This window comes from Gekko japonicus, unplaced genomic scaffold (assembly GCF_001447785.1).
Source record: "Gekko japonicus isolate JY-2015 unplaced genomic scaffold, Gekko_japonicus_V1.1 scaffold92, whole genome shotgun sequence".
In the NCBI taxonomy this organism is placed as follows: Eukaryota; Metazoa; Chordata; class Lepidosauria; order Squamata; family Gekkonidae; genus Gekko; species Gekko japonicus.
Window position 1 is genome coordinate 213,805 of NW_015169780.1, and position 27,746 is coordinate 241,550.

General features: G+C 41.1%; 1 protein-coding gene across 1 annotated transcript in view; it reads right to left on the bottom strand.

The window, feature by feature from the left end:
* Positions 1–27,746, bottom strand: part of PTPRK (protein tyrosine phosphatase, receptor type K) — a 492,629-nt gene that overhangs the window by 15,291 nt on the left and 449,592 nt on the right. Inside the window, 13 exon segments of the mRNA XM_015416770.1 lie at positions 1,088–1,251; positions 1,881–2,006; positions 2,872–2,880; positions 3,521–3,652; positions 7,530–7,703; positions 8,245–8,394; positions 10,498–10,633; positions 11,128–11,282; positions 14,141–14,257; positions 15,185–15,282; positions 17,561–17,597; positions 21,274–21,350; positions 23,139–23,193. Of these exon segments, the coding sequence (XP_015272256.1) occupies positions 1,088–1,251; positions 1,881–2,006; positions 2,872–2,880; positions 3,521–3,652; positions 7,530–7,703; positions 8,245–8,394; positions 10,498–10,633; positions 11,128–11,282; positions 14,141–14,257; positions 15,185–15,282; positions 17,561–17,597; positions 21,274–21,350; positions 23,139–23,193 (1,430 nt within the window).

Here is a 27,746-nt window from a genome sequence, read left to right on the forward strand (position 1 = left end):
CAAGAAGTCCAATTTTATGGCCCCCTGAACAGGGTGCCCCCAGCTGTTCTCCATTATTTCCTATGGAGGGGGGGAAGAGAGGAAAAAAGCCCTGTAAGCTGATTCCAGGGCAAAAAGCCATGCCTGTAAGTAGCAGTCACTGAGAACAAATAGTAAGTCCAACAGAACCATTGCAGAGCTCAGCAATCCCAGCAGAACCACAAGCCAATGTGCCAAAGCAAGACAATCTCTGCAGTACATCCTGAAGGAGGGACCATTTTTGCAAGCCCAGCAAAACCAGTTGCAGTGTACAGAATGCCCAGCAGAACCAGTGCCACTGTGGCAATGGAAGCAAAAGATGACTAATGTCAAACAAAAGAATATTTGCAGTACAAACTGAAGGTGTGTGTTCGGGGGCATTTTTGCAAGCCCAGCACAATCAGTTGCAGTGTACAGAATGTCCAGAAGAACCCAGCGCCACTGTGGCAGTTCAAGATTAACAGGACTGATGCCAAGCCTCAAAGCATGGAATCAGAACAAATCCAAAGAAGCAAGGGGGGGGGGCGGATTGTTGCAAGCTCCATGCAAGAAACTGGGAAGGGAACCCAAAGGACAGATGGCAAAGAAAAAAATGCTTGTAACTTACAAGACTCATTTGAAATTTAGAAAAGCAACAGAGAAGCCCATAGAAACCCTCCATACACAGAAACAAAGTGTGTGTATGTGTGTGGGGGGGAGAAAATGAAAGCTGGCTCCTGATCTTCCTGGTAATTCCTGAATATTTCTGGGATGCCGAATATACCCAAAAATTACCAACAATATATTTTTGGGTATATTTTCAGCTCATGTTATCCTTAGTGTAGATAAGTGTGATCAGATTTGCTGAGGCCAAGTATGGGGCCAGTAACTGTGTCACACATAGATGGTAAAACATGTTATAGGATTTAACAACACTCCCAGACTTCTAACAAACCTTTTCCCCCTCAAAAGCTGAAAGCATTCAGCATTCTAGGCCTTCAGCCATACTTAGAACTCAGATCTTGATGAAGCCTATCTTGCAATATGAAGAAAATTAAATATATGATAGAAAATGCTAATTCACACTTACAGGCAGTGAATAATGGTTCTACCTTCTCCTTCTTCACATTCTTCTTGCCACTTTTCAACCTGAAGAATTAACTTCAGGAATGACCGTTTGGAACTTGGCACATCCCTGTGAGATGCCCATCCCAGATACTGGAACTGCTGTACCATCAAATAGCCTTCTTGAGGCTGGTGAACATAAAGAAGCACATATTAGTACAATTAATTTAAAACAAAGAATAGTAACACAAACCAAAAAAACCCCACCTTGTCAGAAACTAATAAGGAAAGAATGATTTAGAATGAAGCTTCTGTGAATGGGACCAGAGATCTCAAAAAGCTGCTGCAGAGTGTCAAGGGAGTGCTGCGAACAGGGAGATAACAGGGAGCTTCTAGGAAAAGAAAACAGTAAAGATCTGCTTTTGTGATCTCCTTCCATTTACAGAAGTTTGGATCCAATCTAGTAACAGTGTCAAGAAGGGACAAAACTGCAATAAACTACTTAGTGTTTCCAAGACATTATTATTAACCTGGCTAATTTGGGGAGAAATGGCTTGGCAAACATACTGAATGAATGCAAATAAAGTAAGAATCAAAATATGGCCATGCACATTATGCACAACGTTGGATCCACCGTTATTGCCAAAACCTCATTCCTGTTACAGTCCCATAAAAAACAGTCCCCTATGCCACATTGTTCTGGGGCATCCCTGACACTTAGGAAAAGCACAGAGAGCTGCTGTGAGGAGATGAAGGAGAGAATGCCGACTGGAGCCCAACGGCAGGGCTTCTCTGCCAGTCAGAAATATATTCCTTACCCTTGTTAAATTGCATATCCTGAAAATTCTGTTTATTACATCGCAATCCATTGAACAAGACATGCATTCCACCTGAATGGGACCATATCTCAACATTCCTTCTTCGGGCCAATATTGGGGACAGCCCTGAAAAACATATGAAATTAGTGTATTTAAACTGTAACAAGCATTACAAATTGCATTACTGTATCTATTTTTGTTAATAATAATGACTTAATATAATAGGTACACTGAACTAAAAAAAATGGAGCTGCGGTGGCTCAAGTGATTAAGACGCTGAACTGCAGGCTGTGGAAGGTCAGTAGTTCAGCAGTTCGAGACCCAAGTGTGCCGCATGACGGAGTGAGCTCCCGTCTCTTGTTCCAGCTCCTGCCAACCTAGCAGTTCGAAAGCAAGAAATTGCAAGTAGATAAATAGGTACCACTTCGGTGGGAAGGTAACAGCATTCCGTGTGCCTTGGTGTTTAGTCATGCCGGCCACATGGCCACGGAAATGTCTTCGGACAGCGCTGGCTCTTCGGCTTTGAAACAGAGATGAGCACCGCAACCCTAGAGTCGGATTCGACTGGCTTTCGAGCAAGGGAACCTTTACCTTTTACCTAATCAAAATAATAATAGCTTGATTGTTATGAAACTCCAAAAGGCTGCAGGATAGGAAATTACTATGCTGGTCCATGTCTGTCAAAGCAAAGATGGCCAAATTGGCTGAAGTGCTGAAAGAAGTGAAAAAGTTAACATGAAAAAGTTCAATATTATAATTAACATACTCATTGCATTCTAACCCAGGTCCTGTTTTAGCTTAGAATAACTGTTCCAGTGAATGGGATTACTGCCAACCTAGTTATTTTGACCTTATAAAGCAAGTCCCATTAGTTAGTGAGATGTGCTTCAGAATGGACTCTAAGTGTCGAAGTAATCTTGGAGGATCTCAAAACAGTTCCCAGTGTGGTGGCAGTGGGTGCCATAGTGACCTCTGATGTATTTCATGGTGCCCATTTGTTCTTTAGTTTTAAGGATAAAGTCTAAATTGTCTTGAATAGATCAGAAAAAAAGGGCACTTGAGGATGCTGAACTCATCCTAAGTGAGCCCACCAAGGCCTTTAACCTGACCACAGACATGGACTTTCCCACGTTTCTCAGCTCAGAAACCTCAAACAGTGTCAGGGGAGTGAAAATCTTTCCCTCAGTTTGGAAACTGAAACCATTCACAGAACTCATCCCACCTCCCTGCTGCAGCAGCTATTCTGTGATAGGCTGCTCTCCCATAGTAGTCATTTTGTCCTCTATCCTTTTTCAAAATTCTCAACATACTTGTATGCTTAATAGATCTGATGACCCTGCTGTAAATACACAGTTCCCAAATTCTTATGTGGTTACTGTTTCCAGATTTCAGACTATACATATCAGAAGACTCTTCACAGAAAAAACTCCCTCTACATAGGAAGGTTGGTGTCAGTGAGAAGGGTTCAAACCCTTCCATCTTCCCATCAAGTAAATCGTCGCATCTATAGGCTTTTTTCATGAGGGAGCATTCTTCATCTTCTGAAGAGGTATGGCTCAGGAACAATTCTACCACGAGTGTGTCTCTAGACAAACCATGATTTTAATGCAAAAAACCCTCTGTAAGCATTCAGAACTGACCTGTGCCAAATCGGTTTCATTTAACATCACAAGAGAAGTACACCCATAGTCATAAACTAATCTCCAGAAATCCTTCACAGTGTTTGGCAGAGGATGCTGTGTAACTATGAAAGCTGCAGGTTGTCGGTAGCTCTGTATTTAAAAAAATAAAGCAATGAGAAACAAATATGTACTCTTCTCTAAGGCAACTCCCTAGGACAAACTGAACAGTGCAGTGGATAGAGGAACATGTTTTATTTAAAATTCAAAATAAGGAGACCACTATATATAACAATGAAATAAATGAATAAATATATGAATAAACTGATACTTTGCACCTCTAGACCCTATTAAAAACCAGAGTTAGCGAATTCATTGGAACTTATTTCCAAGCAAGTATACTTGAGATCATGCTTTGGCTAAACATTTATGCTTCATGCCTCTCCTGCCATACCCCAAAACACTTAATGCAGGATTTTGTGGTTATGGAGAGTTTTGCTAGACATTCTTGTTGTCATTTAGAGGACAATACAATTATCTGGCTAGTTTTTAGGCAACACTAATGTAATGAATCTAGTAGGATAGATATGTTCTGTGTCTTTGTTGTTAATAAAGTATAGACACCAGGATTAGATCAATCAGCAGCCCTCAAATCAGGTCACTAGTTTAGCTATCCTACCACATATACACAAAAATGCTTAGAAAATGTTTGAAATGTATAGCTACTTTTATATACGTAAAAGATTTTACTCACACGTGTCCACTTCAAGAGCACTCAAAGCAGTTAAAAACAAAGGGCTGTATACAACAGAAATTTTCTGCCATGGGTGGCAATTTTCATAGCTTTCCCCACCTGTGGCAGACCACTGACACCTCTCTCATGCTGTTCTTGGGGAATCCCTGTCCCCAGGAAACAGCATTTTGCAGAGGAGGGGGGAGGCTTTCCATGGGATCCAAGCCAAAGCAGATAAAACAGAAGTTATGACATGACCCATAAAACCATGTATTTCTCAAATGCATTTGCCCCTGCATGTGATTAAAAGCATGGAACAGACTTTATCTGACATCTAAACTTCGGTCCGGGATTCAACATCTCCTGGCAATGCCAGGCCCCAAAGAGGCCAGGCTGGCCGCTACCAGGGCCAGGGCTTTCTCGGTGGCGGCTCCTATCTGGTGGAACGAGCTCCCGGAGGAGATCCGGGCCCTGCGGGACCTTGTGCAGTTCCGCAGGGCCTGTAAGACGGAGCTCTTCCACCAGGCGTATGAGTAGGAGCTGCCACTACCATCACCATTATTCCATCTTCACCTGGCCCTGGATGAGGGAACATCAGTGCTTCCCAGGAGCAGACGATGCTGAACAGTTGAAATATGCCATCTTTGAGCACTTTAGTCAATAACTTGTTAAGAATGTTTTTGTACTGTTGGGATTTTAAATGGTTTTAATTATGTTTTATATTGGCGTTTGCCCCTATGTAAGCCGCCCTGAGCCAGCATTGTGGGGAGGGCGGGGTATAAATTGAATTAAACAAATAAATAAATAAAATAAACTAGGGATGTGCACACACAGAAAATCAGTATTTTCCAACTTCAGGTATACTGAACCCGAAAATAACGGGATTTCCCAGTATTCCTGAATCCCAATAGCGGTATGATATTGGGATTCGGGAAATAATTGGGATTGCTGAATTTTTCGGCTCAGCATTTAAGGGGACCATCCCTTTAAATGTGTTTTGCAAGCTGTGCTGCGAATAAACCAGGAAGTGTGAACTCGCTACTTTGGAGTTCACTTGCAGCGCAGCTTGAAAAGGATCTGTGTGAGGAGAGGAGGTCTCACCCCACCATACACAGACCTGGCTGGGAAGCTTCTCCCGCCCCATGGTTTAAACTGCGGGCCAGGAGAGGGTGGCCCCAGGATCTGTGTATGGCGGAGACGTCTCTTGTTGATGGATGTAGACCTGTCCGGGAGGCTTCTACTGCCCCAGGATCTGCATGCGGCAGTCAGGTCTCTCCCCACTGCATGCAGACCTGGCTAGGAGGCTTTTCCGACCCTGCAGTTTAAACTGCAGGCCAGAAGAAGCCACGAGATGGCATTGCTGAATCAGGTTGAATAAAAGTTGAATAATTTCAGCTTTTATTGGGATTCTCTGTATCGGCAGCCAATTACAGATTATTAGAGAATCTGATTCAATGTACAAAATATCTGAAAAGTACCAATAAAGTATTTTTTGGGTTTTTATTTGTCTCAGCAAATACTGAATGCACACCCCTAATCTAAACAATGCTTATGTAGGCACTATACCAGTCTATTTCAGACAACCCAGAAACTGCAGCTGATCCAGAATCTGGCAGCTCAGCTATTGTCAGGGGTTAGCTGGTGGGAACATCTTGCCTGAGAGTCTGAGACTACTACCTTGGCTGCCAGTTTGTTTCTGAGATTGCTTCAAGATGATCATGACTATTAAAGTCATCTTTTCCTCATGAGCCAACTATGTTCTTCAGACAGCTACCTACTAGTTGCTCTTCCTCTCAAGGTAGTCTACATGGAATCATCCAGAGCCCATTCCTTTTCTACTACAGCTTTCACTGTGTGGAACACCATTGCTAGAAATCTTCAGGTGGCTCTGGCAAGGCCATTTTATTTGCCAGGGATCTTAATGGCATATCCACTGTGGGTTAGAGGCAGCCCCATAGCCAAGAATTTTTCCAGGGGCACCGGAGGCGCTTATTAAATTGAATGAAATTGCTTTTTTGAGGTTCAGGAAAAAAGGAAGGCGAGAACAAATAATTTTAACTGGGATTGCAATTAACATATCGGTCTGGATCCAGCAGCTACTTCTGCTGATACAAGAGATATCTAACAGCAGAATCAGATTTTCTTATCATCTCTCTCACACAGGAGATCCCTGAAATGCTAAGGGGGAAGAGATCCTAAGGAAGAGCATGGGTGCCTATGAACAGGGGGCAGGGTATGCAGTGGTCAGCAAAGGCCTGGCCAGTCCCCCTCCCTCTTGATTGCTGAGGCGGCTGTGCTTACCTGCTTGGAGCAGGCTGCTCCCTGGTGGGCAGTCACTATGGCCTCGCCAGCTCTTCCAGCTGCTTCCTGCTCCCTGGCGACTGCCCATTGGGTAAGGAGCACAGCATGGCACATTGGGGCGGTGTCATGGGTCTGTCATCCTCACTCTCTCCCCTCAGCCACTGGGGTGTGATTGTGAAGCCTTTTTGGAAGGTAGCCTAGGCCTTTGCCCTTTGACATGGGCGGACCCCGGTTCTCCACCTCACAATTCATACAGCTTCCCACTCCTGCTGATGTATGTATGGGAGCCAGGGAGGGCTTAAGGGTATAGAGCTGCCTGCCACTAGGCTGCTCACTCGGCATGGTTCATGCTGCACCGCTCTCAGCGAAGCTGCTGGAAGGAAGGTAATCACACTTCTGGGCCAGCACGGTGGTGCAGCTTACCAAGCTATTTAAATTTAAACTGGTAAGGGAAGATTGGGGGAGACTGGGGTGGGGGGCATTGCAAATGTGATAGGGGGCACCACCTGCAATGTCCTACCACTGGCTATGGCCCTGATAACAGTTATCTGTAAACAACCCCCCGCCAGTACAGATGGTAGCATCCATGCTGTACTGTCCTTAAATGAATATTATGTCTCCATTGTTCTACTCACTGATCCACTACTTTATCTGGAACTGTCCTCAGTAGTAAAAAACAAATTACTAGAACTGACTTTAAATTAACATACACATAAAAATTCTGCTAGAGTTTTTGTCATGAATTTCCAATTCCAACAAACATTTGAAATCTTGAAATTCTGGTCTCAGAATGTCAAAAAAATATCAGTAAACAATTTTAATAACTACTGTTTACTAACAGTAAACAATTTTACTTATCAAATTGTTTTTCTTTAATAGTTATTTAATTGAATGCTGGAGGAGAAGCACCTTGCATTTTCTTTAATCAGCAAGTGCTCCTGCACAGTCCACATCTTTTTGAGGCATGTTACACAAACAATGAAAATAGTCTCTTACATCCATAAGGGCAGCATTGATGTAGTTGCTGCTCTCGCCATCAATAGTGATTAAGAAAGGCAGACATCTGTCAGGTGGCAGCATATCCATAAAGCGGTTCTTGTCATGGTTCCTTGGCAGGCATGCTATACTGCAGTCTTCTGCTTGCAGACGAGGAGTCACTGAATTCAGGGTCTAAAGGACAGAGGGCAACTCTGTTAAGAAGGCAGCGCCTCTTACACTCGGACAGATTTGGGCATTAAATCATTTTGCATGGAAGAGATGTTGAAAAGCAAGGGGTCTGCCCACTTGGGTTGCCTCTGGAGTTCGGTCATGACAGAAAGTGGAATCAGATATTCTGTATATACAGAATTAGTTCTCCATCTGCATCCCAACACTAACCGACCCCCCCCCCCTGCCATCCCTGGAGAAAAACACTGTGTAAAATTCATGTACGCTGTTTCCTTATTAAAATGCAAAATCACCTCTGGCTGACCAAAGGTCACGGCTGTTCAAATGAATTGGCAGGCTATGGTAATTATAATCAGAGAATGGTAGTCTACATTTACAGAAGACTTTGCAATGTACACAGTGGAAGAAATGGCTGATAATATAGGCTTACCACACAGAGAGGGGCCAAAGGTTATGAATCTGACATAAAAAACGTTCTTTTTGGAAGTGATTATACCCAATGAAGTTGATGTTATATAAAAGAGCAACCAGCAACTGAAAATACCTGAAATTCATCTTTGAGATGTGAAGAGTTTGTCTGAGAGTCTATTCTAATCATATCAAAATATGCAGCTTTGAATTCACAGACAGGGATGGCAGTTTCTCCACATAAGCAAGCTTCCAGAATGGCATCATGAATAAAGATATACTGCTCCTGCCAGAAAAGGAACAGAAGAACATTTTAGTGATATTTCTTACTAGGATTCTCATTCAACTCATTCAATTTAACTTAATCCATTTTATACTGCTGAAGTGCATTAAGTACAACCAGTTACTCGAGATTCATTTAATCAGAGTAATCTCCTGAGAAAGGCTAATTTAAATATAAAGATGCTTAATGGCATAGATAATAATTTGCTTATAGTGGATATTTAATTTTTTGGGGGGTGTCTATGTTTCTCTTTCAGTGTAATTTGCTTCTTTATTTGCAATAGCTTTCATTCATGAAATCCAAAAGTAGTATACAAATAGCTAAATGCTTTGGAGAGGGGCTCTGTGTATTCCATGCAAAAGTAAATTTCCTCATGATTAAATACAGGTCTGAACATGGAATTAAAAAAAATAATGATGAGTTCCTTGATCTTTGCCACAGCTCTGTGCTTGCTGTACAGTGGTTTGATGTATTTACAGTGAATTTCTATGCAAATTTCTCATATGTAAGTTCCATTATGTCCAATGGGGCTTGATACCTAGCAAATGTGTTCATTATGACCCTGTAGTGCAGAGGAGCATATAAGTGACTGGGGAAACTGGTCTCAAGTCCCCACTCAGCTATAAAAACTTTGGATGACTGTGGGCCAGTCGTAACTACTTCTCAGTTTAAGTTATTGTACCAAGCTTTGTGACTGTACCATGAGAGATGAGGGGGTCATGTAGAAGCTACATTGTAAGATCTTTGTGTTAGATTATTTTGCAAAGTGAAATAATCATCATCTCCGTGTAAGTGAAAAATGTGTATACCTCTGGAATAATGCTGGTGGAAATTTTTATGCTGCTACCACAAACAGTTTATTTTGCTGTTAAATGTGAAGCGGCTTCTAGCTCAATTGACTGCTAAGTTTGCTTTTTCAACAATAAATTTTGAACTCGTCAGTTGGCCTGTTGCCTGGATAGCCTCTTACGAGCATTCTTATATTGCACCTGCAAAATAATGGCTGCTTTATAAAGTCACTGCCAGTCAAATAATCTGTGATCTGAGTGTTTAAAAGCAGATGCTAAGAGCTAATATAGAGCACATGGGGTGGGAAAAATCAGGGTGAAACAAAGTGCACTTTTAGATGCTATATTTACCAGATGGTGCTGGCAACTATCAAGTTGTAAATGAGATGCCTACATCAGATGCCCGCTCCTGTTCTATCTACAAAAAGCAAGCATGTCCTTCCCACACTTTTGTCTGTTCTCCAACAGCCACTAATGGCAAGGTGCAGCCCAATAGGTATTTTTACTATACACCTTATTTCTAGGTCTCCAAGAGATCAGACAGATATAAATTGATGCCTTAAGATATGTAGTTACTCCCAGTCTAATATATCATCTACAGCATCCCGGATTTGCAACATTAGCTCCAAATCGATGCACAGTACATTTTTTACACAGTTCCCAACATTAACATTTAAGGACATCTAAAACATAAATAGAAGGCATCTGAGAAGAGACTACCATACTAAGCAGGATATATGTGTGTGTGGGAGAGGGTATATAAGGTAATGTTCTTAGTGAGATATGTGACAGAAATGTATTTTAGTGCCTTGTTCAAAAGCTGTACTTTGTCTATAAACTTCTTGGATGCTGGAGTGAAAAATGCACATCCTTTGCCAGCATCTAGATGGCCTGTATGACCCCTTCCAACTCTGTGATTCTATGATTCTATCTAACAATCAAATTTCATGAAAAGTCCCCAAGATTATGTCTACAGTTTGAATCCAGAGCCCAAATGCCTTTCTGTGATTTAGGATACTTAGTCACATTATGGACAGGACAGCAGTCTAGGAAGGTGATATCTGGAACTTAAGAACACAGTATTAGACCAACTATTCCAATATCCATTTTCCAAAAGTGGCCAGATCAACGTTCTTTTGAAAGCTGCAATCAGGACGTAAAGGCAACAGCTCTTTTCCACTTGTGTTAACAACTCAATTTTTCTCCAATGGTTTGTCTTCATGAAGCAAGATTCTGTGATTCAAGGCGTGCTGGCTAAATGCCTCAAGTAGAACACTGCACTACTGACTATTAAATGCAGAAAATGAAGCATTAATACCTCTGTCTGTACCATATTGATGCGGCGTGAACGCAGTGCTTTGACACAATTGTAGATGTCCACAACACCTTCTCTTTCTGCCATGTCGAGCATGATGTCAATTACGATGTAACAGCCAGTTCGTCCAGCTCCAGCACTTAAAGGAATTAGAAAATGATTTACAGAGTATTCCTCTCAATACAATCCCCCCGCCTCAAACTGCTAACTCCTCTTGTTCTTTATAGTAAAACTATGAACTGCATATCTAATAAATGGAAGTGTAATTTTGAATTAATTAAAAGACAAATATTAGCACAAGTAATTCAGATGAATAACCAGGGATTCACTGGGTTAGATCCTATTTCTTCTACTAAACTACATTTGCAGAAACAAACACCTGAACCAGCCCTAATCCTTAATATAATTGAAGCTCATTAACACATAAAAGTGAAGTACTTGTTTCATATCCTTTGAAAAGCACACCCAGAAAAGATGCACTGTTAAAGTCCAATGGTGTTCAGGCTTTTGTTTCAAAACTGATTTGAGATCAACAAACAAAACTCCCACAACATCACATTACATCACAAGAGACTACGGGTCATGCTCACATTGAGAAGTTATAGAAAATGCATCTACCTCTTCTCTACACACCTGCAATGCACAACAATCGGCCCAGCACTAGGAGGGTTAGAAAGTTTCACACGGCGTATGAATGAAAGAAGGCCTGTTGCGTTGTACGGTACTCCATGATCTGGCCAGCCAGTAAAGTGGAACTGTTTAACTTCACGTATTTCATTGTATGCTCTCTGTCAAAATTGGAGAGAAAAAACACACCAACATAATGTTTTTCATAATTTAATAAGTCATGATAGGCAAAAACATTAAAAATCAAATATTGAATTTTGAAGCAAGCACAGCAATTGCCAGAATCAATACTTTTTTTTGTTAAAGCTCTATGTGAAAAAAAAATGACAATTGTGTCTTAAAATAGGATTGCTACAGCTGAATTTATGTATGGTTATAAATACAAAATGTCACTGAATATCTGCTTTTTTCATAAACAAAATACAACACTGAATGTGATACTATTTTCTCATTATATATTGAAAACTTGCATGGCCAAGCCATATATATTATACAATTATAACATATGAAAGAGTATTCCCATGAAGTCCATATTACGAAATACTCACATATAGGAACAGAGGACAGTGCAAAAATAGCTTGTAAGGAAAACAGCCCTAGGAGTTATGGGCTACACTATGGCCATTTCCACACAGGTTAGTTGCCCTGGGTTGATGCGGCTGGGAAATAGTCCACCCACTCCCCACTTCTGCATAGCCTCATGGTGCATTTGTGCAGCTCTTAGGGGTTCCCTGGCTTTTCTCTGATCTTTCCCATACCTGCTTTGCTCTGAAGTTTTGAGAAAGATCCCAGAAAAGCCTGGACGGCTACTGTGTGGGTCATTTCACCCACACAGCAGCCGTTTTGTCTCCCGGTTATGGCAGCCATTTTTTTAAAATCCACAACTGAATAGCATTATATCACCACAGTGTTACAACAATATGTGTACCAGGTTCTCTGACTACCCAGCTCAAATTGTTAAAAGAAGTATTCTTTAGTACCTTTTGTGAAGATAATGGGCAAAATGTGTATCTCCACAACGAAAGGGGCTAGAAAATCACTTAAAAAATGAAAGCTGGAAGTTCATAGAACTTGTTACACGGATAAAGTTATATTGATATAACAATACTAAACTGGCAAACATTTTTTTAAAGCCCTGCTGGTGTGCAATGGGGGAGCGAATGACCACTGATAAAAGACTGGGGCAGGTAAACTATGAAAAACCTGACTTGGGGAAGCACTGGTGTAGATCTTACCCCACCCTACCACTCTACTGAGCAAAGTTTGTTTATTTAGGCATTTATTTATCAAAATATTTATACCTCACATTTCCTTTTGGCTTAAGTTTGAAGCCTTCCCTCTGTCTATGGAGCCTTTCCTCCAGGTTACGTGGCTTGTCCACTGGAGGAAGAGCTGCTTAAGTTGGAGGAATGCTTCTTAGGACAGAGGAAGGCTACCTGGCAGGTGGTTAGATCCACTCCAGTATTGGCAGCTGAAGCAGCAACAGCGGAACTACACTGTCTCTGGATGACACAAGGAAACCAGTACACAAAGGAAATGTCTATACAACAAGCCCATACCAGTTTCACAGTACAGAAACTGTCATGGCTTCCTCTCAAAACTCTGGGAAATTCCAGTGGGGTGCTGAAAACAATCTTTTAAAAGATTCCTAACCACTCTGCACCACAGAGGTAGTGTAGATATGCCCCTTCGAAAGAGAAAAAGTGATAATGATAAGAGCCCAACTGAATAATACAGGTATCCAGCACAGGTGACTATGAAGAAAGAAGAGTAGTGATTGAGAGATACAGCAAGAAACAGACACAACACCAGTTGATTAAAGAGATCATGTATCCTGAAACTGACCTGCTTGGATCAGAGCAGCAACATGTAAAAGAACTAAAAATAAGCAAGGTGCTAACTGGGTAGTAAAAATATTTTTCATGATGAAGTCATCAGAAGCCACCTCTATGATATTCAACTCCTGAATAAGCAAAGCTTAAGTAACAAAACAGAAAACCAGATTCTGTGAAGAAACTGTTTTATGCATGTGTGTGTTTGTGTGAAATCAAAGAGGCGTGCATTACAAATATCATTTAAGGAAGCTGATCTTAAAACATTGCAAATGAAAAGTTCCAAGGGGCAGAAAGAAAGATTTTCAATGCAGCTTAGATTTTATAACATTTACATTTGTCAAAAAATTCAAAGCTTGATATTATCATCATCATCAACAACAACAACAAAAACAACCACATTTCTATACCGGCCACAGCCAAAGCTCTCTGTGCAGTTTACAACAAATATAAAACAGTAAAAGTACAATACAATAAATCGATATTAAAATTAATATAAGAAAACATAAGAACATCAAAACAGTAGTAACAGTAAAGAGCAGCTGACAGAGGCACCAAGCTAATCATAATGGGCCCCTGAATGACCAAAGAGATATTTAAAGGCTTCTGTAAATCTGGTGCCACAAAGATGGCAGATTATGCACCAGGCAGGCTCCAGCAGGGAGGTTGTTCCAAAGATCGGGGGGGGGGGAACACTGAAAAGACCCTCCCCCTAGTGGCCACCCTCTGAGCCTCTTGAAGATATGGCACCTGGAGGAAGATCCCAGAAATTGAGCACAGTGTCCAAGTAGACTGAGGCCGGGAGAGGTGCTCCGACAGGTATTGCAGTGATTATTATGGAAACAAAACAAGACAGAAAAACCACAAGAATGGAGGGAGAATTTTAAGTCAGTGGTAAAAGTGTTTTAACTAAAAAGAGAGAAGAAGATAAAGTATACTGCACACAAATGTGAAGATCTGTGAAACAGAGAAAGCTGTTTCCCATTGACTGACAGAATGACCATACGACCAAAGAAAAATCAATTGCCTCCCTGGACACTGCAAAGGCAGGATACAAATATTTTAAATACATAAATAAGATATTTATGAATCTCAAAGAGAATATTTCCAAATTAACAGAATAGGGATTGAATAAGTGCGGTGCCACATATATGGAAAGTATAATAGGTACTTCTAAAAATACGTACTCTTTCAAGGGTGAATGTTCTAACTACATACTCTGCAAGTGGCTCCACTTCCACACAAGTAACTTTGAAGTCCCCATACACTTCAGTGTCATCAGGCCAGTACTTATAACACTTGACCTACAGTAACATCCAAGAAATACAAAGGAATGAAAGATGCAAATGGGTCCAACATGTTATTAATTCTACCTAGTAATACAATAATGCAGATGCTAATTCACAAATGAAACAGCAGGTGAAAATTACTCAAAACTATGTAGCACCCATCTTAGTTCTACCTGCATGTTCCTTGTTAAGCTTAGAGATATTACATATTTGCTTCCGGTGCCCTTACTTTTAGAATGAGCCCATACCGACTTGCACCGTGTTTCAGACCATCCAATCATTTCAAATGTCAGAATCAAAAGGGAAAAAAACACCAACACATCCCAAGTATTCATCTGTTATAGATAACAAGCAAAAGGGACAGAGTTTTCTGGAACCTTAGAGACAAGGAGGAGTACAATGAAATAATCACAAAGGGATTAGTAAATGAGAAAACTGTCCTATATTAAACTGCACTGAACTGGTTTCATTAAAACAACACTTCTTTCTTTTGTATGCACTAAGTGCTCTATGATAGCTGATTGTACATTGGGCTGATTTGTACTGTTTTCCTGTTGTGCACAGTGGGTGGACACAGAGAGGGCTTTGCACCCTGGTTTACAAATCTCACTTCTTGGTCCTCCAAACATTCATGTACAAACATAATACACATATAACTTATATGCATAAAATCCATGTAATTCATGTGATTGTATCCCACATACAATCCAGAAACTGATAATACAATTTGGGATTGTACTGGGATTTTGATTTGAAGCAAATGGGCACACATTGCATCTAGGCACTGAACTGGGAGTTCCACAGTCTTGCTCTCACCAAATGTAGAGAGATCAACTGAACAGCTCACGTTTCAAGGAACTCATACCCTTTTTTCATATCAGATAAGAAATTATACTTTAAGTAACTTTCTGAGATTTTAACATTTTCTATAGTTGTACTTACCCGTCCCACCTCAACTAAATTTGTAACCATAACAATGCAAGCTGATTGTTCCTGCCATATCATTCGCCAGAAGTCATACACTGTTTCGTGGACTGGGCCTGGAACAGATAACATTCTGAAATAAATGTAAAGTAGTTACAGATCTGCAAAGTATCTTTCAGTTATTTCTTAGATAGCAAGGACTCCAGTAATTCTTATAAATTTGCGGCACCCTAGAAACACAGACATTAGTCTCACCAAAATAGCTTATTATCACCAGCTGATTATAAAAAAATTAAGGCAAAAAAATTAGACTTATCAAGGTATCCAATATCAGAATGAACCAATACCTAAGAACTAAATTTTTCTGGCTTAATCATTAGTATATTAACATTCATCATGACTATGGATACTGCAAAACCTGTTTTGGCCATCCTTTCCATCACTATTTATTGCAGAAAATATATGAACTGTAGCATAACCACAATGTGTGTCCCTGGTTAAAATTTAAATGTTAAAGACATTATTGACAGACTATCGTTTGCACTATTTGTAACTGCAATTTATTGAAACTTGTAACTGAAAAATAGCAGACATAATTACACATATTTAAGGATACAATGAACAAAGAGTACTTAATGGTACATATCTTGGACCACCACACACACAATTTTAGATGTTAAATGATATAAGGCCTCTGGTGACATCAAACTTGAGTGAACCATTAGTTTCAAGATTTTCTTCCTACAGAATCTGATCCATTGAACGTGTGAAATTTTTTAGTACATATATCTATTTAGCTTTTTTCACCTCTGACTTTTTGGGGCAAGAATTTGTGCCATAATACTCCACTGCTTTCTCTATAAATGGTGTGTGTGTGTGTGTAAAGTGTCATTCAGGTCTGCAACCAACTTATGGTGACCCCGTAGGATTTTCTAGGAAAGAGATGTTGAAAGGTGGTTTGCTATTGCCTGCCTGGTATTCCTTGGTGGGCTCCCATCCAAAGACTAGCCAGGACTGACCCTGCTTAGCATCTGAGGTATGATGAGATCAGGCTTGTCTGGACCATCCAGGTCAGGGCCTACAAAGTTTAGTCTTAATTATGTTGTTGTTGTTCAGTCACACAGTCGAGTCTGACTCTTCGCGACCCCATGGACCAGATCACGCCAGGCCCTCCTGTCTTCCGCCATCCTCTGACGTTTGCTCAATTTCATGTTCGTTGCATCTATGACACTAACCATCTCATCCTTTGCTGTCCCCGTCTTCTTTGACCCTCAGTCTTTCCCAGCATCAGGGTCTTCTCCAGTGAGTACTCCCTTCTCATTTGGTGGCCAAAGTATTTGAGCGTCAGTTTCATTATCTGGCCTTCCAGGGAACAGTCAGGGTTGATTTCTTTTAGGATTGACTAATTTGATCTTCTTGCAGTCCAAGGGACTCTCAAGAGTCTTAATTATATCCCATATTATATGCGGTCTCAAAATAATGCTGGAAACTTGCTTCTTTCAACCTAAATAGTTTATTTTATTTATAGTCCATCTTTCTTGCTGAGACTCAAGGAGGATTACAGGATAAAGCAGTGGAATCAGACAGTATAAAACAACCAAATGAACTGTGAAAGAAAACTAGGAATTACAGTTAGCATCATATTCTGCAGCTATAGGGGACTGATCCCACAAAGGATTTCCACAAATGGAAAGGGAGGGTTTTTGCTGTTTTCCCTCTTCGGCTGCATATCTTTAACTACCCCCATCCCCCAGGAGCAGCATTTTAGCACACATTTTGGGCTGCAGCTGGAAGGGAAGGGAGAAAATCTGCTCAGGTGATGCAAATTATGTCCATCAGCAAAAATGTTCAATGGGGTCCAAGTCATATTTTGATTCCTTTTATAAAAAGAGGAAAATCCCCACCCAAACTAAGACAGTACACTGTCCCAGTCCAGATCTCCAACATTCATTGCAACACTTGCATAGACTATGTAGAGTACGGCTGTCTCAAGGAACCATACTACATAAGACAATGCACTGCATATATTATTTCTTTATACATATAAGGCTTGTCTTCAAATAGGGAAACCCTTCCAGGTGGGGTAGCTGTAAGGGACAGCTAGAGTGCAGTCATATCTACTCAGGGAAAATCTGAGTCAGGCATGCACCAACTGGGTATCCTACATAAAAAAGCCGCAGCAGAAATGGAAAAACAGCAACAATAACAAACACTGACCGCACCACTCTAAACAGAGTTTACCCTTCTAAACCCTGAGGTTAAGTTTAGAAAGATATAACTCTGTTTAGGGACTACACTGTGAGTTATGCACAATATCCCTCTCCTTTATGGAGAGAACAATTGCTGTGGCACTGTTTATTAACCATTCTATACTACAGTCTGGCAAACTCTTACCTTGGGTTGCAATATAATGACTTGGCCTCTGGTACCCCTGAAACAAAACAAAACAAAAATAAACTGATTTCTACAATGGACCATTAATCTGATTAAAGAGTAGAACTGAAAACATACTCAACAAAATTTGTCAGCAGAAGCCTTTTAAAAATACGCTACTGGTAGCTGTGAAAGATAACTAGTCAGCCATATTCAGTTGCTTGTTGCAGTTTCAATCAAATATTCTATTCCCAACCCTCTGCTTGGAATTCAGTCCCTTTAATTTCAATAGATCTTATTATTCTATGTGACCTAATGTAATTTTTACTTTAAGGAACATCAAAAGATCAATTCTTAATAAAATGTTTGCAAAATCCCCAACTAACTTAACATTTATTTAACATAACTTTGTGCAAGGAGCTATAATCTTGCCTTCGGTTTTCATAATTCAAGTAGCTATGTTTGTTAGCTCATTTAACAAACTGTGAAATAACTGGACTCCTTCAGCAAAGACTAACTTTCACTATGAATGCATAATAAAATATTAGAGCCATAAATAAAAGCAGAACAGCTGAATGTTAGAGCTGGACAATGTGTACATGTGTGCAGATTCAAAATCTAGATGCTATGTAATTACACAAAATAGATTCCAGAACACAGATGGTAAATATGTCTCTATATAGTACTTAATGTAAAGACACGTATATACACGCACACATATATATGTGCTATTGAACTTTCCCTGAAATACCATTCTGAAATACATGAAGGACTCTACTGCTTTAAGTGCTTCTGAACACTAATAACTTCAGAATGCAGACTACAACAAACTAACTGGATCCCATGTGAAATTAGTTCATTGTAAATAGACTAATTTTTGCTTGCAGTATATGTTACAGGATTTTAAAACATAACATAATTTAGTTGTGCTAGTTTGTATCCCCCTTTGTGCACAAATATGAGATACCACCTTCATAAGCAAGACTACAACTAAGCTCAGATTTCAAGAAGCTTCGTATGAAATCATCTTGTTAAAATAGTCAGTGAATCTGTCTTATATGCTACTAGCCTGATACCCGTGCTTCGCTACGGTATTTAAGTTCCGTAAATCCAGTTATAATACTGATGATGTGAAATTTGAAATGTGACATTTGTTGTAGGAATTCTAATGGAGAAGATTGTAGTGCAAGAAATGAAGTGAGACATACATACTTTTTTCCTCTCTACTGAAGGACCTTCTCTCTAGGCCACATTGGTGGTTCTACCCTCAGGTGCTAGGATCACCAGGCTGCTTGATGAGCTCACTCTGGAGCAGGCCACATAGAACTGTCCATTTAAGAAGCAGTCGTCTGTTAAGTCAACTCCTGCTACCTTCCACGAAACTGATGGCCTCTCTACTTGTGTTCCTGGATTGTTTTGCTCAGATGGAGACTGTGTTGTTCTGAGCACCTCAGGGTGATCTTGCTGGTACTTGGCCTGTGCAGCTCAGTGCACTGCAGGAGTACTATGTGCAAATGTCTTTGTCGCATTCCTAAGTTGCCTCCGCCTTGTAGCGTTGGTGTATCTGGCTCGACATTTGCCAGGAGCTTTCTTGGGGGCAGTAAGACGTGAGAGGTGTGAGGGGGAGTTGGTGTGAGGGAGTGGTGATGTGGTGGACATTTCTTCAGGTTCACGAGGGAGGCACACATTGAAATGGCTCCTAGAAATGTCCTTTACTATCTCCTCATAAACATTCATACCCTGGCCCTGCTCCTACACCTGACAGACACCAGCCTGTCTGGTGTTGGGGGGATTGTATTTAAAGGCATTGGGGAGAAGCCACTGTGGAGGCCGGGCTGGCAGGATCACTAAGGCGTTGCTGCTGGGGCAGGCTCCCTCGTGGCTTAAAGCACCCTGCAACTGCTGCTGCACCTGACAGACAACTGCCTGTTAGGTGTAGGAGGTGGGGGGAGTATGTTGGAAGCCACCCCATCTCCTCTCCTACACCTGACAGGCAGCTGACTGTCCAGTGTAGGAGGGGGAGGGGAAGGAGTATTAGAAACCACGGTGGAGGTGGGGCTGCACCTGACAGACAACTGCCTGTTAGGTGTAGGAGGTGGGGAAAGTGTGTTAGAAGCCACCCCACCTCCTCTCCTACACCTGACAGGCAGCTGCCGGTCCAGTGTAGGAGGGGCAGGAGTATTAGAAGCCACTGTGGAGGTGGGGCTGCACCTGACAGACAACCGCTTGTTAGGTGTAGGAGGTGGGGGGAGTGTGTTGGAAGCCATAAGAGAGACTGGGCCAGCAGTTTTGCTTCACCTCACAGGTGGTTCTTTCCTCAACTGTCATTAGCTGTCTGCAGTCCCCTGTAACTGTTGGGTTTTTTAACCTCAGAACTCTGAGCTCTGCAGCTGACCAATCAGAGAGTGGGGGGTGCAGGGAGCGAGCTGCCTGGCAGCCGCATAGGAATCAATGGGGGGAGCACATTTTCCCCCTTTTGACCCACTTAGGGGGCGAATTTCTAAAAAATCCCTTCTTAGCGAGCACCTACGCCATGGTGGGAGCGCTCTTCCCAAATTCGGTGTCTCTAGGTCCAGAGGTTTGGCCTGGGTGTTGATTTTATGGTCAGGGGACTTTCTTTTATATATATAAGAAGGGGCCTCATTATGTATATGTAATAGAAACTTCATAAACTAGACAGGCCTGAATAATTACTATACAAGCCTCCGCATAAGGGTACTGACCAGTGTACTTTCACAGGCTAAAAGTTGTGCATTAAAATCAGCCATTAAAAAGTATGTCCTTTGACTATAAAGTATTCTGTCAAAACATTCTTATACCCTGACCCCATGCCTTTTCATCACAGTTTCAGTAAAATCATCTTCTTCTGATTACTTTTATACACAAGTTTCCATTAGTTAACTTCTGAAAATATTCCATTAAATCAAAGGCAGAAATCAGGAAGCTTGCATTATGTATCTCAATATATATGTTTGTGTATATACCACAAAATGTTCAATAGATATTTCAACAATAAATAGGAAGGTAAAATGTTCAGCATATTTAGCAAGATCACATAGGTGTACTCCTTAAAAAAAAAAAAAAGGAGTCAGAATTCCCCCATACCCCTTCCAATATCATAAGCAGGACATTCTGATGTTTCTTTCAAGAACACTATACATCATACTATCCAGCTTCTCACATGAAAATGGAATGCAAAATAAAAGCTACTAACCAAAGCAATCAAAATAATAGTCAAGCAAAATGGATTTTTTCTTAAAAAGACAAATTTAGCTGGTTTAGCTAATGGTTCTCATGACTACACTAAGGGACCAAGCTATCTTTAAAAAAAACCAAACAGTTACAAACATAAAGTATTAGCACAAAGGAACATTAAAAAGACCAGATATATAAATGAGATTAAATGAGGCATGCACATATATCTAGTAATCAAAATTAGAAGAGGAATGCAACGGAGAACGTTCGCTATATTAAATAGTCATAACAGGATGCTGTTATTCACATATAGTGGTACTTACATCCCTGTACAGCCAAATCTACAGCCCAAATCAAAGTCAGATGTGAAAGAAAGCACAACAATGTCAGTGAGTACTAGGACGGAGAACAAGGAAAAGTGTACATTTTGTTCTTAATTAAACAAAAACTTGTTCAAATCTGTAGGCATTACATGCAAAAAAACGGTTTCACAGAGAGAAGCTGGAAGAAAGGAAAACTGGCTATATATATCTACTTACATCAATGTAATTAGCATTAATGTAGTCTGAAGAAGGATCATCCTCAACAGGTTGCAGTATCACCCTGGAGTGGTCATCTGTAAACACAATGGCTCATGTCAAATTTATCTTTATAACTAATACGTAGTATGGCATAGGTAAAGGTAAAGGTTCCCTTGCTCGAAAGCCAGTCGAGTCCAACTCTAGGGTTGCGGTGCTCATCTCCGTTTCAAAGCCGAAGAGCCAGCGCTGTCCGAAGACGTTTCCGTGGTCATGTGGCCGGCATGACTAAACACCAAGGCGCACGGAACGCTGTTACCTTCCCACCGAAGTGGTACCTATTTATCTACTTGCAATTTCTTGCTTTCGAACTGCTAGGTTGGCAGGAGCTGGAACTAGAGACAGGAGCTCACCCCGTCTTGCGGCACCCGGGTCTTGAACTGCTGAACTACTGACCTTCCACAGCCTGCAGTTCAGCATCTTAACCACTTGAGCCACTGCAGTATGGCATAGGTGAGCATAAATTGAAATGCCAGATTATGATTAACTGTAGAGTGGCTAACCACTGTGTGGGTGATGCAAGTATCACAATGGGGCTTGCCACTGTCACCCAGAGACAGATGCTTGGATCTCGTGATGAGCAAGCAAAAACACAAATGGATTTAGTCCAATTCCACTTTCACAAGATCCAGTGCAATATCTAGTATGTTCCTCCCGATGTATTATGGTGCCCAGAAATGAGCTGAATTAGATCATGCACAAGCAGAAACACAAGAGGCGATAGAGTAAATGTGACTTAGTGGAACTTGCTACCATGGCCTTTTTCTTGTGCTTATGTTTGTGCAAAAGCTTTAGTGGAGGTGGAAATTTTGTGCCTCAATCTGCTCAGGGAACTACTCAGGTATACAGGAAAATGTGGCTTTGCAAATTTACCCATTCAAAGGAAAGAATCCTGAACAAAGTCTGAAGAGGGCTGAAAGTACTTTAGAAAGACTAGAATATTGACAGCACCAAGTATCAGTGCTGCAAGGGAAAGGTGTGTGTGTGTGTGTGTGTGTGTGTGTGTGTGTGTGGTGAAATCAGCCAGTCCCAGGGAGCTCAGAGATTTGATGTATGGGACAGGATTTCCAAACTGCCCCCCCCCTCCCCAAATTCCTCATATTCCGTCCAGATTTTAACAGTACAGTCGCTGTCACCATTCTGATCATGAAAGCAATGGGGTCAGTCACAAAGATGGGGAAGGTTAATTCATACCTGTTGGAAGCCTGGAAAGTCCCAACTTTACAGCAAAATATTAACTTCCCTGAGCCTTATATAGATGGAAAATACCAAGGGGGGCCATAAAAGAACTTAATGCGTACACAGCTTGAGGGGAAAATAAAGATATCAGTTTTCTGTGAAGGCTTCAACTGTGTAGTACTGCACTATCTGGATCTTACATGGGGAAAGATCAAAAGACTCTGAAATGTTGTCCCTGCTGGCAAGGTGTTTGGAGAAATACTGGACCTGCTGCCATCCCAGACCTAGAGGGACATCATGTTGGGCTTTAGAAACACTGATGCAGCTGCTTTTCCTTCCCTTCTACCTACCACAGGCCCAGGAGGGAGGAGAAGCTGTGGATAGCAGGCATGATGACTGAACCATATTAAATAAACAATGGTGAGAGGGAGTTACAGCATTTTTTCTTCAGAGACTTTCAAATCTCTTTCCAACCCTTCCCCCAAATCCACTTCTCTATTTTTTCTCTTCCAAAAATCCTTCTCCTTTTCTTTTTTCAAAAATAAAAATACAATTTTACAACAACTTTTAATATACCAGAAGGCCTACTTTACCAGTTGCAGAGGGCAGGATGTTAAAAAGCCCACTGTCGAAATGTACACATGTACAGCTTTAAAGCTTTTCAACTTCTACCCCTTTCACCTGTGATTTCTTACAGGTCTCCTCAAGATCAAAAGATTAAGCAATGGAACAAACTTCTTTAATCTACTAAGAGAGCAATTCTACATTAACTAAAGCTCAACATATTTTAGTACTAGATTAGGAGTAAACATTCCACAGATAATGGACTGTGAATCTCTTAGTAAAAAATAATAAGAAGTACTTTCCATCAAACCAGCACACCATGGTTCAGTCCTTTGGAAGGGTTTACATCAACCAGTGCTGCATAATAGTAACTTCAAACAGAACAACAAAGGTACTGTCTTGTCATGGTGAGCTGTTTGTCTAAAATAATCCACCATATGTAAACTTTTATTTAATTACAACTAGAGATGGGCATGAACCGGCTAGTCACAAATTTTGGTTGGTTCGTGGTTCACAAAGCAATGTTTGCAAACTGAAGATCGCCACGAACGTCCATGAATTTTGGTGATATTTGTCCATGAATTTTGGTGCAGTTTCTGCTCTTCACAAAAACCAGCTCTGAGCCATTTAAACCAAGCAGCTGAGTGGTGGTCCCATTACTCATCTGTTTGGAAACCTCTGCTTTCTGCTCCCTGTGAAAAGCTGCGGGGAGCAGAGAACAGGTGTTTAAAGTTTAAATGGCTCACAAACCAATATGAACCAAGTTGGTTCATGAACCAGCCTCCTGGTTCATATGGGTTCATAGTTCAGCCATGAACCATACCTAAATGCAAAAATGCAGTTTGTGCCCATCTCTAATTGCTACAATTAGGTTAACTGGCAGCAGTCAGGCAATGGTACACTTCTATAAGCAACAGGTCACTCCAATCCACTTCCCCTTTTCACTCAAATGACTGCTTTACCACTTAACTTTGAAAGCACAAGTTATCTTTTGGAGCCTCCATCACTTTCAAAGTGAAGATCAGCATTGGACTTTGAAGAGTTAAGAATCTGGCTCACAAACACGCTTAGCTCATGAAAAACCCTACAATAAGAACATTTGAAAACCTATTATTCCATGCATTTTCATAAGATGGGCAGCTAACTTCAAAGCTGTCAGCTGTTTTCCCAGTAGGGGTGTGCATTCAGCAATAGACAAACCAAAAAACCCAAAAAAAATACCTTGTAGGTATTTTTCAGGTACCACATAAGCCGAATTCAGATCAGAGATATTATCTGGCTTTTTTCCGGGTTCATTTTGCTATACTGAAAACAAGGTCTTTAAACTTAACAACCGGAGCTGCCAGTCAGCTGTTAGGTTTAAATGCCTTTCTTTCCTTTCCTGAGATTGGCATTTTAAACATGCCTGACTTTTGCTTCCCCAGCCAACCCACACGCATGCTGACATGCTCCCTTCCTTCCCTGAGCCTCTCCACTTTGCGGACAAACTCAGGGCAGGGGGGGGGGCATGTTAAAATGCCTTTCTTTCCCTTCCTAATCTGAGGAAGCGAAAGAAAGGCATGTTTGCATACCTGCCCTTTGCTTCCGCAGCCAGCCTGCCACGGCGGGTAGGCTGGGGAAGGGAAGGGCACGCATGCAAACATGCCCTCCTCCTTTCCTGAGCCTCTCCGCTTTTGCGGAGAAACTTGGGGAAGGGAGGGAAAGGCATTTTAAACGTGCCTGGGTTCCCTGCCTGATCTTCTCTAGGTGCCCCATGGCTGCAGGGCAGCTGGAGAAGACCAGGCAGGGAACCCAGACATGTTTGCATGCCTGCCCTTGGCTTCCCCAGCCAGCCTGCTGCAGTGGGTTGGTTGGGGAAGCGAAGTGCAGGCATGTAGGCATGCCCCCTTCCTTCCCTGAGCCTCTCCGCTTTGTGGAGAAACTCAGGGAAGAGGGGCATGTTTAAATGCCTTTCTTTCCCTTCCCCAGATCAGGGAGAAGAAGAGATTGGATTTATACCCCGCCCTTCACTACCCAAAGGTGTCTCAGAGCGACTCACGCTGACTTGCTGGCAGGAGAATCAATGCGCCTGGAAAGCTTAGTTAAATAATGGCTGAACTTAATATATACAACATTAGCCCTAAAAGGAAATGAGAAGCAGGACACTTGCTGCAGACAAATCCTATATGAAACAATACTCTACTCTTTCTTTCTACCTAGAGTTCATACACAGTCATAACAGCTTACACATATTCATAACCTATGTGCATTATACATTAAACATATATAGTTAATCACAGAAACAGAGCTTATGGGGATTTTAACTATGCTACGGAAAGCACGGGGCTTTCCAGACATGGGCAGACACTGGGATAATATAAAATCCAAAAAAGGAAGTTCAGCATCTTACACAAGGACAGAACACTGGGTCAAAGTGACCCTAGTGAAAGAAGGAGGGGATTTCCTAAAATGGAAAAACCCCGATGATCAGATGAGAAAAAACCAACACTTCTAACTGTTGGGAAAACAATTTGAAAGGTCAGAGCTTCTGATTGCTTAACAGAGAAATGGGATAGGCAAGGAAAAAAGAACTTAAAAGGAGAGACCTGAGCGTCATGGGCGTCGGGTCAAAGAAGAGAGGAGGGTGCTCCTGTCTTCTTGCTCCGGTTTTTTCGTCTCTATAGGAACCCAGAAGGGCTGTCATCTTCGTTCGTCACAAGTGCTCAAGAGTGGTGAGATGCGTTATCCGATAATCATGTTTATGGCCCTTTTGGCCATGATTGAAACAAGCAATTGAAGGAACTGCACAAAATGTAACCTCTTAGCAAAACTGCTATTTGAAGCTATGTTTAAATAAAATTCATAAATCTATAAATGTATCCAAGTCTTTCCCTTGCCATCGACAAGTCCATTTATAATTACTGAGCATAAACACAAAGATCCCGCTAGCTAGCCAAGTAGCGATAAGCTGACAGGAAAAACAGCTAACAGCTTACAAACTCCTTTCCCTTCCCCTCCCCACCACAGACACCCTGTGAGGTAGATGGGGCTGAGAGAATTCTGACTGAAACTCCTCTCTTTTAAAGAACAGCTCTTATCAGAACTACGGCTTACCCAAGGTCACCCAGCCAGGTGCAAGTGGAGGAGTGGGGAATCAAACCCGATTCTCCCAGATTAGAGTCACTACACCAAACTGGCTTTCCCAAGGGAGGGAAAAAAGGCATTTTAAACATGCCTGGGCAAGAAGGCATTTTAACATGCCTCCTTTCCCTCTGGTGGTGTATATCAGACCCTAAAATATTCAGGAATACTGAATATTTTTCCCAGTCCAAATACTTTAACAGTATTGGACTGGGGAAATTCCGCATTTACCGATATTTTTCAGGTCTGATTTACTAGTAGCCGAAAAATACCGGCATTTTTTTTTTGCACATCCCTATTTCCCAGTGGCGCCATGATTGCTGGTTCTATTATTGTTGAAAAATTGTAATCAAATTTTGTTTGTGCTCCGGTCTTAACTAATAAAATCTTTACTCATGAGAATAGCAGGATTCTCAGATTCTAATCATTGCACTGCATTACTGCTAGCCAGAGTCAGGCATGGGGTAGGGATATGGCATTTAAAAAAGTTAATTTAAAATTTAAAAGAAAAAAAATCAAAGAACATAGGATAAGATCTAATGGACTTGTGAATGGGTCAAATTCACAAAGCAGATCTTTTCCTACTCTCCTTTTTCTCTGTACTAGCCAAAAAGCTGCTTGTGAGCATCACTGACCCTCCTGAACATTTGTGATGCAGCCAAGAGATGGGGGAATGCAGATTGAGAAGAAATAAACAGAAATCCTCATCTTCCCCCTTGACTGACGTCTTGTACAAATTAGGGGTATACAAAGAAAATTGTATTTTTCAGGTTCGGGAATACTGATCCTGAAAAATATAGGTATTTTCTGATATTCCTGAATCCCAATATTGCTATGGCTTTGGGATTCAGGAATTTTTAGGAAAACCTGAAATTTCTCGGCTCCATTATATCCTATGGGTACCAAAAGCTTTTTTTGGAGTCAGCTATACCAGTAGCCGAATACAGATCTCTGATCTGATTTGGCTTAGAAATACCTGAAAAATACTGGTAAGGTATTTTTCTGGCTTGGATAAACCAAACCCCTAGTACAAATACAGTAATGCTTGCACAACTGATTTTCTATTAGTTTCCCCCCTTTTTTGCTGCAGCCTCTTGAACCATGTCCCACTTGGCTACATAGTTTTTGGGAGGCTTCAGGGAGTTGTAGGGGGAAGGGAGAGAGATTTGTTCTTTGAAATATGTACTAGTCACCATTCACTGCATCACACTTTACCTAACATACAGCATCAAAATTATGAACAACTTTCAGTGGGTATTCCTTGGATGATTGTGTGACATAAGATGCTACATTGAGCAAAATTAGCACAACAAAAATAACAAAATCTAGAAACTTTGTACTGGTGAAATTAAGTAAAAAACATACACAATATTATTTACATATATGTGTTAGAGAATGAACTTGATATTTGCTTTATGGACTTATATTTATTGCTACACACAATGGACTGTGTACACACACACATAGGCTCAGAGAACTGTACATTCCAAGTCACCTGTTGTGATGCAACACATAGAAGGTGCCTGCACAAGCCTTACACGTGTGAATAAGGTTTCAGTTACACAGTTACC